At 35.2% G+C, this 17,467-nt stretch overlaps 1 protein-coding gene across 1 annotated transcript in view; it reads right to left on the reverse strand.

The window, feature by feature from the left end:
* LOC107678845 (mannosidase, alpha, class 1A, member 1) overlaps positions 1-17,467 on the reverse strand; it is a 153,786-nt gene that overhangs the window by 98,343 nt on the left and 37,976 nt on the right. Inside the window, exons 2-3 of the mRNA XM_016474263.1 lie at positions 13,046-13,142; positions 1,265-1,380 (exon numbers count right to left, since the gene is read on the reverse strand). Of these exons, the coding sequence (XP_016329749.1) occupies positions 1,265-1,380; positions 13,046-13,142 (213 nt within the window). The remainder of the gene's footprint in view (positions 1-1,264; positions 1,381-13,045; positions 13,143-17,467) is intronic.

Here is a 17,467-nt window from a genome sequence, read left to right on the forward strand (position 1 = left end):
TATTGTTGTGGGTGTATTATTGACATGTCAAAGTCTAGACCCTGAATATAAGACGACCGTGTTTTTTCAGATGTATATCCAAGAAAAAAACATTGTCTTATTCGGGTCAATACGGTATATATATATACAGTGGTGTGAAAAAGTGTTGGACCCCTTCCTGATTTCGTTTTTTTTTGCGTGTTTGTCACACTTTAATGTTTCAGATCATCAAACAAATTTAAATATTAGTCAAAGCACATACATACACACACACTTTTATAATAAGTGATTCCTCATAATACGACTCATTTAAGTCATTACTGAAGAAAAAACATCTAGACTGAACTGTAATTCATGGCGTTAACAAACATTATTATTATTATTAATATTATTATTATTTCTTCAATAATAGTATTACAATAGTATTACTAATTAATAATAGTATTACTTTAATAATAGTATAACAAATTTAAAAATATTTAAAACAATTCTATTATTACTATTACCTATTATTATTATTATTATTATTATTATTACTACTACTACTACTACTACTACTACAATTTCTTCAGTAATAGTATTTTTATTTTGTATTATTTTATTTTACAAATTTACAAAAATTAGTTGAATTTAAAATAATTTGATTGCTATTTCTATTATTATTTCTTTCAATAATAATATTTTATTTTGTATTATTTTATTACATTTACAAAAAAGTTAAATTTTGCACAAAATCCTTCAAACAAATCACTAAAACAAGCAGGGACTTGAAAACACTGCTGTTTGTTTCTAACAGATTTTTTATCTGAAAGCTACACGGAAAATGATTCCTCATGATATGACTCATTTAAGTCAAGTTAACATCTGGACTGAACTGTAATTTATGGAGTTAACAAACAAAGTTGAGGGACCGGGAGTCTGGAATCAAAATTTAGTGCTGAAAAATGGCAGAAAGCATGAGACAAGATAGTTTATGAAGCCTTGAGATGTTTTTTGGTGGCTCAGTTGTGGAAAGTCTAGTCAAATATTGTGAGATCTTATGGCTGATTTACCAGACTTGTGAGTCTTATGGCTGATTTACAAGTGGCGATGCTAAAAGCTCCCAAAAAGTGTGAAGGTTGATTTATTACATCAATACTGAAGACGACATAGACGAGTTCTCAAAGCTTCAGCAAAAAAGTAATTCTGTTCTATCATTGAGGGTCAAAATTATAGCAAAGAAATATTTGTAAGGATAAAAATCAACCGGCTCAACAAAAATGAGTATAAAAGGTTTGAGTCTTACCATGTTAAAGTCTAGGTTCATTTCCACCCACTCGGTAGCAGCCTCAAACTCGTCATACATCTCCATAATGTAGAGCGTGTCCAGCGCATCCACAATGGTGGCTCCTTTGAGACTACCTGTGGATAAATATGACAACAAACCATTTGAGAAGGCTTCCTGTGGGGTTACCTCTAGGATCAGAGCTGAAATAAACCAATAGCTTTATGATAAAGACCTCAGAGCCTTTGAGATATGGACCCTAATGCCCTGCCTAAGGGAAAATCCTGTGTAGAGAGCAAACAAACCATGGCTACAACAAATAAAAACCTTGCGAGATTAACACCCTCAAAGGGAAACCAAGGTTAAGGCAAACAGATCTTACACAGGCCATGTCAGATTACTTCAGTATTTTAGTAGATAACGTGAAAACAACAAAAATTCAGATTCACTAAACATTGGGACAATGATAACTCAAATATGAAACATGTTTGTGCAATAAAATGTAGCTCGTTAATATAATATGTAATAATAATAATAATAATATTAAATAAAACTATTAATATTATTGAAATGCAATTATTATTGTTACATACACACACACAAACAATTATAGTGTCTATACATACATAATACATACATATTTAAAAAAGAATACAATTACATAAATACAAAAATTACATACAATTTATTATTTCACATTTTTCTATTCTATTTTTTATTTTGTGCATGTTGTTGATTTTTTTGTTGCTATGTACTGCATTTTATTTACCTTTATATACCCGTGTACATAAACAAACAAATATACAAGAATAAATAAATATATATACACAAACAATTATAGAGTGTATACATACATCACACATACATACATATTTCACTGTATTACAATGCTCAGTAACATTTATTCCTGATAAATAAGAAAGTTGTGCTACCGGTACATTTCTTAGAATCAGCATGGCTATGACCACATTCATGTAACCACAGTCTTTGCAGCTCACATTCTGCTGAAGCCCAAATTTTTCATATACCTTAAAGGGGTCATATGATGCTTTTTTAAAGATCATTATTTTGTGTATTTGGTGTAACAGAATATGTTGACATGCTTTACACTCAACACACAGAAAGTAGATGCAAACAGTAAGCAAATAAAGGTGTTCTACACGGAGACGATGCAAATCAAAATCATCTTTAAGGCAGAAACTGCACTGCAGGTGAAAGGACAGCATATTTGTGCACTGCTGTGTCTTTTTACAGGCCCTCGAGGACTCAAACCCCAGTGAGGAAGTGTGAGAAGGTCATAAATCACTTCACTACAAAGCTTTCTAACACAGCCCTCGGTTAGACATTCAAGTCCCAAAAGCTTTCCCCCTACATGACTGGTTTTACCCTCTGAATGCTGACCCAAATCAGAACTATACAATCTTATCATCCGAGATGTCCACTGCACAGGTTTAACAGAGACTCTTAGACACTATTAACAGATCTTATCTATTCCAATTACACTGGTAAATTACAAACCAGCACTTAATGACCTGATAAAGCTACTCACAGTCATGAATCCCTTGCTGAGAGCATGTCGTGACCTCAGGTTAGAGGTGATGGGATACCAGCCTGCTTGTCTATCAATACAAAGACTCGATCTGATGACCAGTTGTACCCCTCGAGAAGGTTGTGAGTCGAAGACGATAACAATCCAACGTCGAAAATACAATCCACTATTGAACCATCTTCCATCTCAGTGCATGTTATGGATTAATCAATGAAACCAACAACTGGCCATTCTTAAGCAGGGGCAAAACAATTAAGAAACGAGCACTTATGTTTGACGGTACATCACGTGCCGGAGCTCATCTCAGCAAGGCCTGTATAACAGATGGCCGCTCATTTGGGATCTGAAAGAAAGCCATTACGACGAGAGAACCTCCTGGAAGCGGTATTATCGAAATGAAGGTTGACCTCCAGAGCTATTTGGCAGGGAAATGACTTTGGCAGCATCTGCAAGGTGGTCCAATCCTGCATGTTTATTCTGGGCTGACAGATACTGGACAGTAATTCAAAGAACATTATCTGGCAGGACATTTTTTTTAAAGGAATGACCTTTTGACCGCATGGTGCACGTCTACAAATAATCAAACATGGGATACAAACTAAAGTCTAAGAAAGTTTCAAGCTAATTTAATAACACACCTACTCAGTAAAACTCAAACAGCACTGAATTAGTATTTAAATATAACTAATAGTCATGCAGTCAAGACAATACTGATAATTTATATAGTTTCAATTTACATTTGATAATATTTATATTTCTTAATGCTTACTCGAATACTTAAAGTGATAGTCAAAACAAAAATGACAATTCTTCTATATGACTTACTTTATTCTGTGACAAACAACAATATTTTGAAAAATGGACATTTGAATTTTATACAGTATAATAAAATGAAAAGTGGTCTTTTTTGGACCCCTACACTCCAAAAAAAAAATTTAATTGTACTCTGTAGTAGAAAGAAAATCATTTATTATTGCTGACAAAATGTTTACTTGAAATAATATACTGTATCTGAAGGTTGCATACCATTGTGTTAATTTAATTATATACAATTTAAAAATTAATAGCTTAATTCATATTTAACCTTTTTAGTAAAGGAATATGTTAAAAATGTACGAAAACTAGCATTGAGAAACATCAAATTAATATTGGTATCAGGAAAAAAAAAACTATTGCACACTGACATACAAATTGAAAGTAATTATTTAACCATCTCACGATCCATTAGCACATATAATAGTTATGATTCTTGGCTCATTTCGAGACAAAAAAGAAAAAAAAATGCCGTTTAATGAGTCAGTTGACCCAGTAATCACTCTAAATGATTCTCTGACTTGTTCCATTTCTATGCCAATAATTTGCTAATTCAACTCAGAGTGATTAATCATTTAAATGAGTCATTTACAAAAGTATTTTAAAAAAGAACCAGCAATTTGTTCATAAATCAGATATCACTGATTGTGCATGCAACCAAAGAGAACAACAAAGTCATGTTGTCGGTTTATTGTCCTATATTTTACCACGTCCTCAACATATTCAATTCAGACTGCAAGCTCACAACTCAGCTAAAAAAATTATAATAATAAATAGTTTTGCCGCAGGGTTGTAGATTCAGCAGCAGGGTACTGTCGCTACCGAATACAAACAGTAAAACATTACATCCTCTAGTGACACCGTTGTAATGAGGAAAATATATAAACAGACTGTATCAGTGAACTCCGAGGACTGACACAATCTCTAGTCAAAGCCTCTAAAGCAAAATACAGCTGAAACATGAAGACTCGTCTTGCTCAGCAAGAAGCGGTTTGTAAGCACATCTCCAAGCAGCAGGAACTCCTGAAGCCTGCTGTGACACTGGACGGCGGGCTTCAGACAACAAACAATACGCACATAAGCCGATGTCCATCAACACCAGACCATAATTCTGCCCAAGCATCTGTAGGAATCCATCGGCCCTATTCAAGGCTGAACATGCAAACACCGGTGCAACACAGCTGTCTACTGAATCCTAAAAGCATCAAACCATTTAGTACCAAAGATCCTCCAATTTGTGTTTGCCAGCAGGTAGCCAACTGGCAGAAGAAAAGCACACACACGCAAACACTGCAATCATTAACTTGAAATCACCCTCTTCAAACAGATGGGAGTTTCTTCAACTATGAGAACTTTCATGTCTCAGGGGTTGATTTTTATGAAAACTAACAGATTGCAACTTTTTTCTTCTTGTTTTATGAAGGTCACATTAAAATATGAGACATTATAAGGGCAGGAGAGAGTTCACTCTTATAAAAATTAATGGGAGAAATTGTCATTTGCAATATGGCAGCTGCAGTCCTGTCTTACATTGTTAAAAGAGTCAGGTGTCTTTTTTTATAGCACCATTGTTTGCTTATGTACTCAAAAATGTATGCATATTAATGAAGCCAGCTTGAAAAATACAGTATTTTTATGTGATTTGAGCTAAACTTGCACTTGTATAAGTGTGGAAAATAATGACAGGAGGTGTTACCAAGACAGCCGACAAGTGAAGTGACTGCCTTAAGAAAGACTTTTAGATTTAAAAAGGCCTTGGAAATTTTTACTGTGCATTATTTAGTTTTGCTGCTTTTCAAATGCCTTTTATGCATAGATTTGATTATTTTACCCTGATAACTGACCCAGCTGTTTAATCTCAACTTATGAAATTCCATCATGAAAACATTTCTTAATTATGGTCGCGTAAAAATAAACATTCAAGATTTACTATGCGACAATGTATTATATAAACTTCTACACAAATGACAACTACCACAACAATTTTGGTAATAAATATATATATATGTTATATTAGAATTTATTAAAGTTCTAAACTAATATTTTAAACTTCACGTTATGTTATAATATAACAAAATTATACTATTATTTTGCAGCTAAATGTATTTTTGTTATAAAGTTATAAGTATTTATTTTTAAATAATTTAAAACATAAAAAGTTATAAATAACATTTTTCCACAAATCAAGAAGCATGTTTGAAAGAAAGAATCTGCAAGTAATTGTTATATTATAAGTGTATATATGAACTGATATTCATATTAAATTGTTTTAAATTAATATTTAAACTTTATCCCACAATTAATATTATTTTTGTTGCTAAAAGCTATTAATTTTGTTATAAAATTGTAAATGCTAATTTTTAAATAACTTTTTAATATTTAGAAATATAAATAATATTTTGCTGCAAATCAAAGGCTAGCGTTAAACAAGAAATCTGAAGCAAGTTAAGAAAAAGTCAAGTGTCGTGTAGATGTTGCTGAGAGGCCAGGAAAGAGCTAGGAAGGCTCAGTACTACGGGATAATTTTCCAGTTTCTTGTATTTATTAGACATGCCACTAACCAGTGATGATTTGAGAGTGATATTCCAAGAAAAAGAAAATGTAAGAAATAAACAAAGTAACAAAAAACACAACAAAAGCACTGAAACTACAAAACGCAAAGAAAAATGCTGTCAGCAGCAAAACCTACAGCTCAAACCACTTGCAGGGGCACTTCTTTCAGTTTAAACACATCTCACAGCAGACATGCACTTCAAGTCAAACAGTTTCAGCTTTCTGCCCCCCACCTCCCCTTACAACTACAAACACACCGATTAAATAAGCCATTTTCCCGCCAGACATTAATGGCACGAACCATTCCCATGGGGGAGCACATATCCCAATGTACATCTCACAGAACACATTTCCTCAAAAACAAAATACAAAAAAGACATAAATACCAAAGAAAAATACCTCTTATACAACGCATAACTAGGCCTGTCTCAATAATCAATATATCGACTTATCGCGCAATATATGTACATGACCTCAATCATTTTTGGTGACGCAATATATTGCCCATTATATTTACTTAAAAATTAATGTCACCATGTTTTATACATTCCACTTGCGCCTGTGTCTTTTGCAGCTTCTCGTACATAACGTGTAGTTATGAGGTGCTAGTTCAAATTTTAAAAAATGCTTCTACAAAAAAAAGTTTCATCTGCAGAAATGGTCTTGTTTAGGGATCTGTGCCTTTGTGCATACGGACATCTGAATGCTAAGTAGTGATTGTGTTTCTCAGCAATAGTGTGCACCCTTAATTTACAGAGAAAAGAAGGTCAGGGAAAAATCTGTAGATGGAAAAATCTCCATACAAGTTCTCTGTGCATTTTTCTTTTTTTCTACTTGTTACTTTGAACTTTTAGTTAGAAAATATTTATTTACTATTTATTCAAGTTTATTAAGGTATTTAATATTTTGACTTAATTTCCATGATCTAAATATTCTTAAAAATTAAAAGTTTGTTGTCATTTGGAAGTGTGTAGGCCTTCTTGCATTATTATGCTGCTACATTATGATTATATATTCAGTGGCATAAAATGGTCTTTAAAATGACAATAATATCGCTTATCGCAATTATTTCTGAGGCAATATATCGCACAACAAAAAGTTGTTATCGTGACAGGCCGACGCATAACCACACTGAATCAGACTTATTCATATAACCGATATGTTACCACATCTCCCAGCACCTCCCCATTTAGAAAATTGAATAATCCATTTTCTAAATGATCTAGATTCTAGACTCCGTGCCCAAACTGGAGCTGACAGGTAAGAATTGTCTACACATCTGCGACAACTATACTTATAAATATATAAATAAATTATATTATACAATACAATAAAGAAACACGCCGTCTCTTGTTGTTATTGCCTCTACAATCATTACAAGTCACAGAAACAAAGCAACACTTACAATATGCAGAGCCACTGTGACGTTCATAAAGTTCTTGATATTCATAGTCCGTGGGACATAATCCATACACATTTTGTCAATGAACACTTTAAAAACATTGCTTCCTTCCCAACAGCCACAACACAGTCAGATATTAAGCTGGCGCTTTGGTGATGACGTCATCATCCCGATCGTTATCACATCAAGGTAAAGTTCTGCTTCCTAACAAAGACCCATTTTAATTCCTGTGCCCCAAACACACAGTTAAGCATATGACTTTTGTTGGACCATTAATAGGCTGTATACTGACAGAACATCATGGTTCAGCAGCCACTGTGTTAAATGAGCACACAAGGGCTTAGAGCCAGACTGACACGATCTTCCTCTTTCTATGCTCTTCTGCAAAAAAATGTGATGCGTTTTTATTTAATTGCACAGTTCATGGCAGGGACCATCACACAATGGCTTCATTCACTGTTGGGAAATGGTTATTTCCAAATCACAATCAGACTGGTGGACATTGTGGAGAGAAATATAGAAGCAGAGTAGGCCTTTTCCCTATGTGTTTTATTAGAGAAAGTGGTCGTGAGTGACAAGCACGTACATTCGGGAACTGCAGACAGTTCATACTGTACCTGAGCGGCTTCATTAGCCAAGACTTTGTCTCAGTCCACGCTGGTTTCTTACACAGGGATCCAGTCTGGAGGATCTGCTCCTCTCTGTGCTGAGATGATTGGCACATGGAACAGAATGGCCAGTATTCAGCAGGACTGAATCGGCTATGTGAGATATGAAGACACTGAAATCTATATTCAGGTCAACTTTCAAACAACCTCTCGGAACAAAATTCAAAAGCAGTATTGGAATACAGAACATGGAGTTGTGATTACACTTCCACTCCGCATCCATCACATACTGTGGGGTCTGGAAAGTGGAGTGATGCAAAGAGTAGATTTTGTTATAGAAAATATCAAATGGAGTTCAGCTAATCAAATTCAGCAAATTGGTCTATTCCATGCACAATAAAATAGGATTTAGTTAAATATTCCAACACAGATTACCTTCTTTATAACATCTACATTAATGCATTTAATAGAAGCTAATATGCAAAGTGACTTATACTGCATTCAAGTTTCATGACTTCCCTGGGAATCAAACCCATGACCTTGGCATTGCTATCGTCATGCTCTACTGTTTGAGCCCAGCCAACAAAGTTCAGCCAATCTATTGTTTTCATGTATTTGGCAAATGCTTTTATCAAAAGTGATTTATATTGCTTTCAGGGTACATGTTTTATTTCAGATTACACTTCTCGTTTTCTCTGAGAGTCGAACCCATAACCTTGGCATTGATAGCAGCATGCTCTACTGTTGAAGCTACAGAAAGTAAAATCGTGCAATGAAATAATCCAACAAAAACTAAATATTGATATTTAATAAAAAATATTGATACTGATATTTTTCATTAAAATATCAACCAATCAGGTGTTGAATTGTTAATCGTGCAAGATATCTGACATGCATGTAGCCCATTTTTAAAAGATAATTTAAACAAATACACCCAAAAACCATGCCATTAAAATTACAATTAAAGGGATCGTTCACCCAAAAATGAAAATGCTGTCATTAATTATTCACTCTTCATTTATCTTCGAACACAAATTAAGATATTTAAGATGCATTTTTGTGCGCAAAGAAAACAAAAATAATGACTTTTCGTCTCCTCCGCGTTACCCTGTAGTGCCATTTTGGAGAGTATCACATACGTAAACAACGTATGCTGTTCTGTGTCAGCAGCACTGTACGCGGATATGCTGTTTACGTTTTGATCTGAAAGTAAACAATGTATCCGCCTACATACGTTACGTATGTTGTTTACGCATGTGATACTCTCCAAAATGGCACTATAGGGTGATGCGGAGGAGACTTGAATTAAGTCGTTATTTTTGTTTTCTTTGCGCAAAAGTATTCTCGTAGCTTCGTAAAATTACGGTTGAACCATGGATGTCACATGGATTATTTTAACGATCTCCTTGCTATGTTTCTAAGCCTTGATCATGTAAGGATCCTTGCTGTCTATGGGAGGGTCAGAGAGCTCTCGGAATGCATCAAAAATATCTTAATTTGTGTTCCGAAGATTAACGAAGGTCTTACAGTTTTGGAACGACATGAGCGTGAGTAATTAATAGGGTTGCAAAGAGGTGGAAAATTTCCGCAAACTTTCCAAAAATCCCTGGAAGATTCCAAAAAATCCTGGAAAGTTTCCAAAATTTACTGGAAATGTTCCACCTTTTTGCAACCCTAGTAATTAATGACAGAATTTTCATTTTTGGGTGAACTATCGCTTTAAGAATAATTAGGGCTGCATGATATGGAGGGGGAAAAAAGTGCTATATATACAATAAACTTTGAAAAACGCAATGGTGATAAACAACACACGATCATCTTATAAATAAATTAATAAACGTATGAATAATGTCTCAAATCAATTTAAAAGATTTTTATGTACTACTTTATTTACATAAATGACATCTGGAACATTCAATTTAAACAAATTATGGAGAGAATGTTTCTTTTTTTTTTCTTACAAAACTTTCTCCACTCCCATATCCCAATCTTCTCAAACTACATATTTTATGTAGCTGTTGTAGTACCAGAGATGTCAAAAGTACCAGAACTTCAATTAATTACTAATCAACAGTCCTCAGTGTAATCGATCAAATTATTAAATGATAAACATCACTTTAAGATTAACACAGTCTCCTAGCTTCTATCCTAGACTATAATGTAGTTTCAACGGCCTTAAACAAACCCAGAGTGTGCGAAATATTCAAAATCACTCTAATCCACGGATTCTGAAGCTTTAATAGTTTTTTCATGGTTGGTTAAATGCAATTCATCAGAAATTTGCCATATACTGCACAAGATTTAATGCACTTAATGTAAGTGAGGTCAAATGCGTGAGAGAAAGACCTTTGCGCTCCTCGTCTGTGTGCATGCGGCATGGTACAGAATACGTTCAAGACACGTGGCAACAATCTCACACGTCCGGAACACACAAGCAGGCATAATGTCTTGACTAAGCACTTCCATATGGCGTGACTGCAGCCTGATTTTTCTCTGTGCGCTAAAGTCCTGTGGGTTGTAAAGTGTCTGTTTTTGTGACCGCCCCGGTGATCACGACTTCCAGTAAGGTCTTACGCAACGCAACGGCGTGTGTGATCCGACCGGACGGTCTCAGCAGCTCACATCTCACTGAGGAACGAGATCTAAAGCAGCACAAAGCAGTCATTCCAGCTGCCTGGTCAGGTACAAAAACCCTGACCAGCATATTCCAGATCATCTTTTATTCAGAGCCAACGTACCATTAACCCAACCTCTAAATTTATAACGGCAAACCCTGCCAGACAAAACGTGTGTTCAATGGTCTCTGATGTGGCCGTACGCCCCATAGGGCCAACCTTACTATTTGAGAAATTCACGAGCACTCAAAACTGCCTGGAAACGCACTGCACAACAAAAAAGGCTGGGAGGTAATAGCATGTGAGAGAGCTGTCTGACTTTGACTGACATGGGAGCCGTTTTAAAGCGCACACACACACGCAAGGCTAGAGCGCATGAGAAAGAGTGTAATGTACTTCTTGCCAAATTGCTATTCTGATAGTGTCTGAGCCAAATAAATTAAGACTGTATATTCTACTGGCACGTTCGAAGCAAAATTATAGAGGTTAATCAAATGTGCGCTGTAAATCCCCGGCCTGCCCTCCAGCTGAGTGCCAATTGACAATGTGGAGTTTACAACACAACAGCAGCACGTCTGATGAATCTTTCATAACACACTCAATCTCTATTCTAAAAAACAGCGATATGCATGACTTACAAGAGTCAGAGAACTCGATTAATTAAGAGGATACAGGGCTGGAAATTGTCTGTAGGGTTAAAACAAAAAGTTTGCAGTCAAAACTCAAACCCTCATTTTATCAGATTTTTCAATAGTGATGCACCAGAATTGTCTGCAACTGCAAATAATAAAATTATTATTCTAAAATTGCTTGTGCCTAGAACATTTTTTTTTTAATTAACTAATGACTATGCTGTAAATGTTTATTTTCCGACGTTGGAACTAAAACAAAGATTGTTGCAGTATGTTTTACAAGAAAATAACATTTCAGTGTTACTTGCCATTTCTTCGTAATTGTTTGTGGAATTTACTTACAGTGAAATAGTTTTGTTTTTTTTCTTCAGTGTATATAAACATCAAACATCTAATAACAGAATAAAAATATAATGTAAACAGTGAAATGAAACATGCCAGTGTTTTTAACTGAATCATAATGCAATCAATCATTTTTCAAGAAATTAAAAGGGTGCATCATTAATTTTCATCTGTAAAGAGATTTCAAAAGTTTTAAAATGCCCTAGGTTTCAAAGTAAGGTTTTAGACAAAATGAAGAAAGCATTAATTTTTATAACTTGACGATGACTCCGCATTGACGAGACAAAAAAAAAAAAAAAACACATTTAAATAAACAAGGACAATACTAGTGCTGTCTGATAAATGATTTTTTTTTTAATTGTTCAGTTGTGTACATTTAATTGTTAATCAATCAGTGAAGCTATAAAAATGTGCTGACCCAATAATCTACTAAAATAAAATAAAAAATTAAATAAAAATACACACATGCATACATACATACATAAATAAAAAAGTAAATAAATAAAAAATCTGAGCCAAGTTTAATCCAGCAGGGGCATGTCTGACTGTGACATGTATACAGTATATTGCCATTATTATTATTTGTAAAACTCTTCATTGTTGATCTTGAATGATAATGCAAGTTATTCAAATCCTTACTATTTTTTGGTGTAAATGCATGCTGATATTTTCTAAACCTTTTCTAGGGTGTTTCCAAACTTTTGGAAGGCACTGTAACATTTCTGGGATGAGCTAAATTATGCATATTACAACATGCAGGTAGCATAAGAGTGTGATAATGTGTTGTTGCTGCATCCTCTTAGTTATTGATGTATATTACAAACCTCACAGGAAGATGGACAGTCCTTCATGAATTATTCACAGATTATGCCCACTCACAACCTGTGCTTTTCAGCTTCAAAATAGAAACAGGTCAAGAGGGTGATGGGCAAAGGCAGCAAAACAACATTTCTTTACAGGCTAGGAAAACACATTAATGCGAAAAAGGCACCAAAGAGGATCAAGGTATCGTGAAAATATATTTGTGCGGTGTGACCGTGCTATCCCTGCCCGATGAAGTCAGAAATGGTTTTGTTTGTCCTCTTGAAAGCAGAAATAGACCCAGACGGAGCTTGTGAAGTGAGACAGACCAGAGAGAAATCAAAAGCCTTTTTGATGGAGGTCACCTAACCACCTGTGCAGCATTGATTGACAGTTCTGACTGCTTACCAATTTACTGTTGGGACGTGAAGCTGTACGTGCACGAATCAGTTTCATGGTCAGATAGACACTCTAGACAGACACTCACCAAACAAATTGCTGGAGTGGCCTTGCTTAGAGACGGGACGCAGTTCGTTGGAGCCCCAGGCGTAGCGCTTGTAATTATCCCAAGAAAACTGCATCATCTGAGGAGAGAGTGAGAGATGAAGAGGTTACCTTTGTGAATTTTGGTTAATTTCGTCACAGCAAAGGTAAAACATCACAGAACAAAAAGTAAAATGAATGTGTCAACAACTAACATACAAGTGACTGGGCTAATCAAGGATCAATAGCATTAAATAATTTGATTAAATCAACAGTTGAAATGCTTAATGGATCCATTGCAGCACAAATACGCTTAATTAAGAGAGAAAAAAAATATCAATGCTCACATATGTCAGGTATAATTTTATTTGTGGATAAAAATGGGCTATGTGCACTAGGCTTGCCGCGATAGACAGTGCTGATGGTGATACCGGTGTTAAGCTGCAACACCGGTTACGTCACTTGCTCACCGCGGCACCGACCCCCACCGTCGTTTTCATTTTTTATAGTAACAAAAATCATTTAGTTCAGTAAAAGAACAGACACTACAATTAAAAACTGAACGCAGCTGCTCAATGCAGCGTGCCGAACAACAGTCGCATCACAGATCAGATTTCATTTCTCCAGTGAGGAGAGTGAGTCGAGCTGACTGACAAGAAGAGTGAGGTGAGGTGAGACAGACAAGACGATGGGAGATGATTTAGTTTCGAAACGAGATGCAAAAGCGCCTGTTTGGCAATATTTTGGATTTTGAAAAGCCTGTTGACTTTTGCCGTTTATCTAAGGTGATTTTGGAAGTTTTTTTAAACATTCGTTTCTTATTTAATTGGTTCCACATTGTTTGCTGTTAACCGGTGGGAAAATTTCCTCACCGTCACAACCCTAATGTGCACATGGTTTTTGAGTCCTACACAGATTTTGTACAGTAGCATTAACAACCAATTAATCATTAATGTCAATAAAAATGACCAGGGTTTCTGCAGGATTTTTAAGCTCAGATTGAAGACTTTTTAAAGTCCGTGTAAAGAGAATTCTGAGAATTGTTTCTAAACACATTATAAATGTTAGAAATGTATTGCAGAAACACATTACAAAGACTCTGAAGTAAGTATGTAGTACTGAATTGTGGAGTTAAACCGTTAAACAGTTTTTCAACAATTCTGTGTTCAGTATTTTTTGGGCGGGGCTAAACTGGTGGCTCGATGACGCAATGGAGCCACCGAGCATGGCCCCTCCCCTAACACTATAAGACGTGTGTTCGACTTGAAGCAGCTATAGAGAGCAGACAGCTCCTCATGCTTTCGAATTGCTCTCGTCTCATACACTGATCGTTCTGCACAGCTCTGCTTCAAGTCGAACACACCTAATAACTACAGTGCAGTGGTTTGCCCGCTCAATCGCAAGTTCCTGCCGTTCGTTACTACAGCCTAGAGGTTGCTAGCTAGCTATGCCTTCGTCACGTAAATGCATAATACCTGGTTGCAATAATTTACAAAACAGCTCGGCCTCCTCATTTAATTAAGCTGCAGAGGAAGACGGTTGAGAGAGAGACGGCAGCTTTTCCGTGAGTGGCCGTGGTTTCAGCGCCGCCAGCGGACTGATTTTGATAGCTTATTTTATTCACTTGGCTGGGTTTTTTTTAGCATTCAAATTTTGTTGGATGGTTAATAACACATTTTTCTGTGGTCTGATAAACTCAGAACACACATTTAATATTGACTTTACACGGACTTTAAGACCTTTTTTAAGCCCTGCACAAATAAAATTAATACCATATGATCGGGATAGAGCAATGTCTATGTTACACATGAAACTCTAAAATGACTGTAAAAAGTATGATTTACAGTTTGCAGGTTTTCACATAGGGCTGGACAATATGGCCTAAATTTATATCACGGTATATTTCTTAATTTCAGTCGATACGATATAATTATCGATATCGATATGAAAGCTATTTATCTGAAATAGAAATATTTTGTAACATTATAACTGCCTTTATCATCACTTTTGATCAATTTTAAGCATCCTTGCTAAATAAAAGTATTAATTTCTATAATTTCTTTCCCAAAAAAATTATAAAAATTATAATGACTCCAAGCTTTTAAATGGAATAGTGTATGTTACAAAAGCTTTTTATTTCAGATAAATGCTGATCTTTGGATATTTCCATTAATCAAAGAATCCTGAAAAAAAAAATGTACTCAACTGTTTTAAATATTGTTAATAAGCAAATCAGCATATTAGAATGATTTCTAAAGGATCATGTGACACTGAAGACTGGAGTAATGATGCTGAAAATTTAGCTTTGATCACAGGAATAAATTTAATTTTAAAATCGATTCAAATATTTCAAAATGTTACTGTTTTTCCTGTACTTTGGATCAAATAAATGCAGCCTTGGTGAGCAGAAGAGAATTCTAAAAAAAAAGAAAAAAAAAAAAAAACATTAACAATCTTACTGTTCAAAAACTTTAGACTGGTAGTGCAGGCTGATTATTCATATAGATTGAAACAAATGTGCTTCAGCCAGAAAAAAAAGGGTATGGAAATTGCTCCGAGTCGCTGCAGAAAACAAAAAAAATTGAACAACAACAACAACTGGAAACGTTGCTGGAGACGGGCTTATTATTGAAAATGCAAACTCATTCTCTGCCAGCAGGAGGCGCTTTTAGAGTGATAAAAGCGGTTTCTCCAGTAATGGCTGTAATCAAATCAGCTGCATGAACGCTACTTTATCAGATAAAAATGAAAATGTCATCGAAACTTTTCTGAAGGTTCCCTTCAGAGATACATTCATATAAAACACCCGCGCCGCGTTTTGATTTTGAAACGTGCAGTGCTCATGTTTATTCAACGAAGTCAAACGCCACAAATAAATCAATGCATGGGAAACACTGGTAATGTATATCGAAATATCGGAAATGTGTTTAAAAATCATATCACCGTAATTGAAAAAAAATTAATTCGCGATACATATTGATATTGAATTATTGCCCAGCTCTATTTTCACAAAAACAAAAAGTTTTATAAAATGATACACTTCTTCACACTTCAGCCTTTAAACCATTAAGAAAATGGATGAGTCAAAATGATCAATTATTATATTAATTTAAACCATTATTATCAATAAATTATGTTAATTAAATAACAAATATATTTTACTTAGATTTTTATGATGCATTATATTCTTATCAACCCACCAGTTCACATTTACAGCTCTGTGTGTTTGCAGGGTAAAAACATGGGTCGATTTTCGCATTGGTCTGAAGAAAAACAACAAGCTTATTGAAAATGCACATTCATTTTCTGCCAGCAGGTGGCACTTTCGGAACGGCAGAAATATAGCGGTTTCCCCCAGTAATAGCAGTACACAAAGCACCTGTGCAGTGCTCATGTTTATTTAATGAAATCATGGGCTTTTAAAGTTTAATCATCAAATTAAGCCATATCACAATTCTGGTCTTTCCGTCCGCAAATTTAAGACCTCTTGAAATCATAATTAATGATTTCTCCCTCGTCGATCAAGTACTACATCTGCTCAGGCCCGCTGGGTTCGCTACTTTTCCCCTACAGCCTGCGAAGATTTTACTACTGCTTATAAGGCAGCCGATGAATTGTCAGCTACAAATTGGTCTGTAGAAAGCTTTGACGCTAATACACATTTTAATCGTTTTAATAGCACCTGCTTGAATATTGTCAACAACATTGCTCCTTTGAAGATCAAGCGTTCCATCAAAAAATCTGCTCCTTGGTTCAATGACTCTATTCGCTCACTCCGACGAAACTGCAGACAAGCAGAACGCAAATGGCGTAAGGACAGGTTGCAGGTGTCCTATGACATTTTAAGGGAGTCCCTTTCTATTTTTCAGAAAGCTGTCAAGTCTGTGAAATTTAAATTTCTTTCAGAGATTATTTCAAAAAATCACCATAGACCAAGAGTTTTATTTTCAACTATAGATGCTGTTTTAAATCCAGCTGTTGATGTTTTCCCTGATGTGTCTAATCTCTTATGTGAAAACTTTGTGGCCTTTTTTGTCGAGAAGATAGCAAGGTCAAGACCACAATCATTGGCAGCTCTTCATATCTCTCCTGAAATAATTGGGTGCTCTTCTACTTGGAGCATGTTTAGTTTCATTTCCCTTCAAACCTGTAAAGACATTATTGATCATCTGAAACCTACTTTTTGTCCCAGCATTTTTTTTTTTCTGAAGGATCATGTGACACCAGGGCTGTACGGCTGTACGTTTTCCACATAGCACTGGTGCTACAGAGGTTGAAAGTTTTGTAGCACAGGCCAAAAAGTTGTAAAAGTTGTATAAAACGTCTGTTATCATGTCTGAAAACAAACATAAGTAATAGAGTTCATCACTTAAACAGACATTGATGTTCCAAAGAGCACAAAAAATACAAACCATCACAAAAATTG

Source organism: Sinocyclocheilus anshuiensis, unplaced genomic scaffold, assembly GCF_001515605.1.
Source record: "Sinocyclocheilus anshuiensis isolate Anshui unplaced genomic scaffold, SAMN03320099.WGS_v1.1 scaffold1049, whole genome shotgun sequence".
Classification (NCBI taxonomy): Eukaryota; Metazoa; Chordata; class Actinopteri; order Cypriniformes; family Cyprinidae; genus Sinocyclocheilus; species Sinocyclocheilus anshuiensis.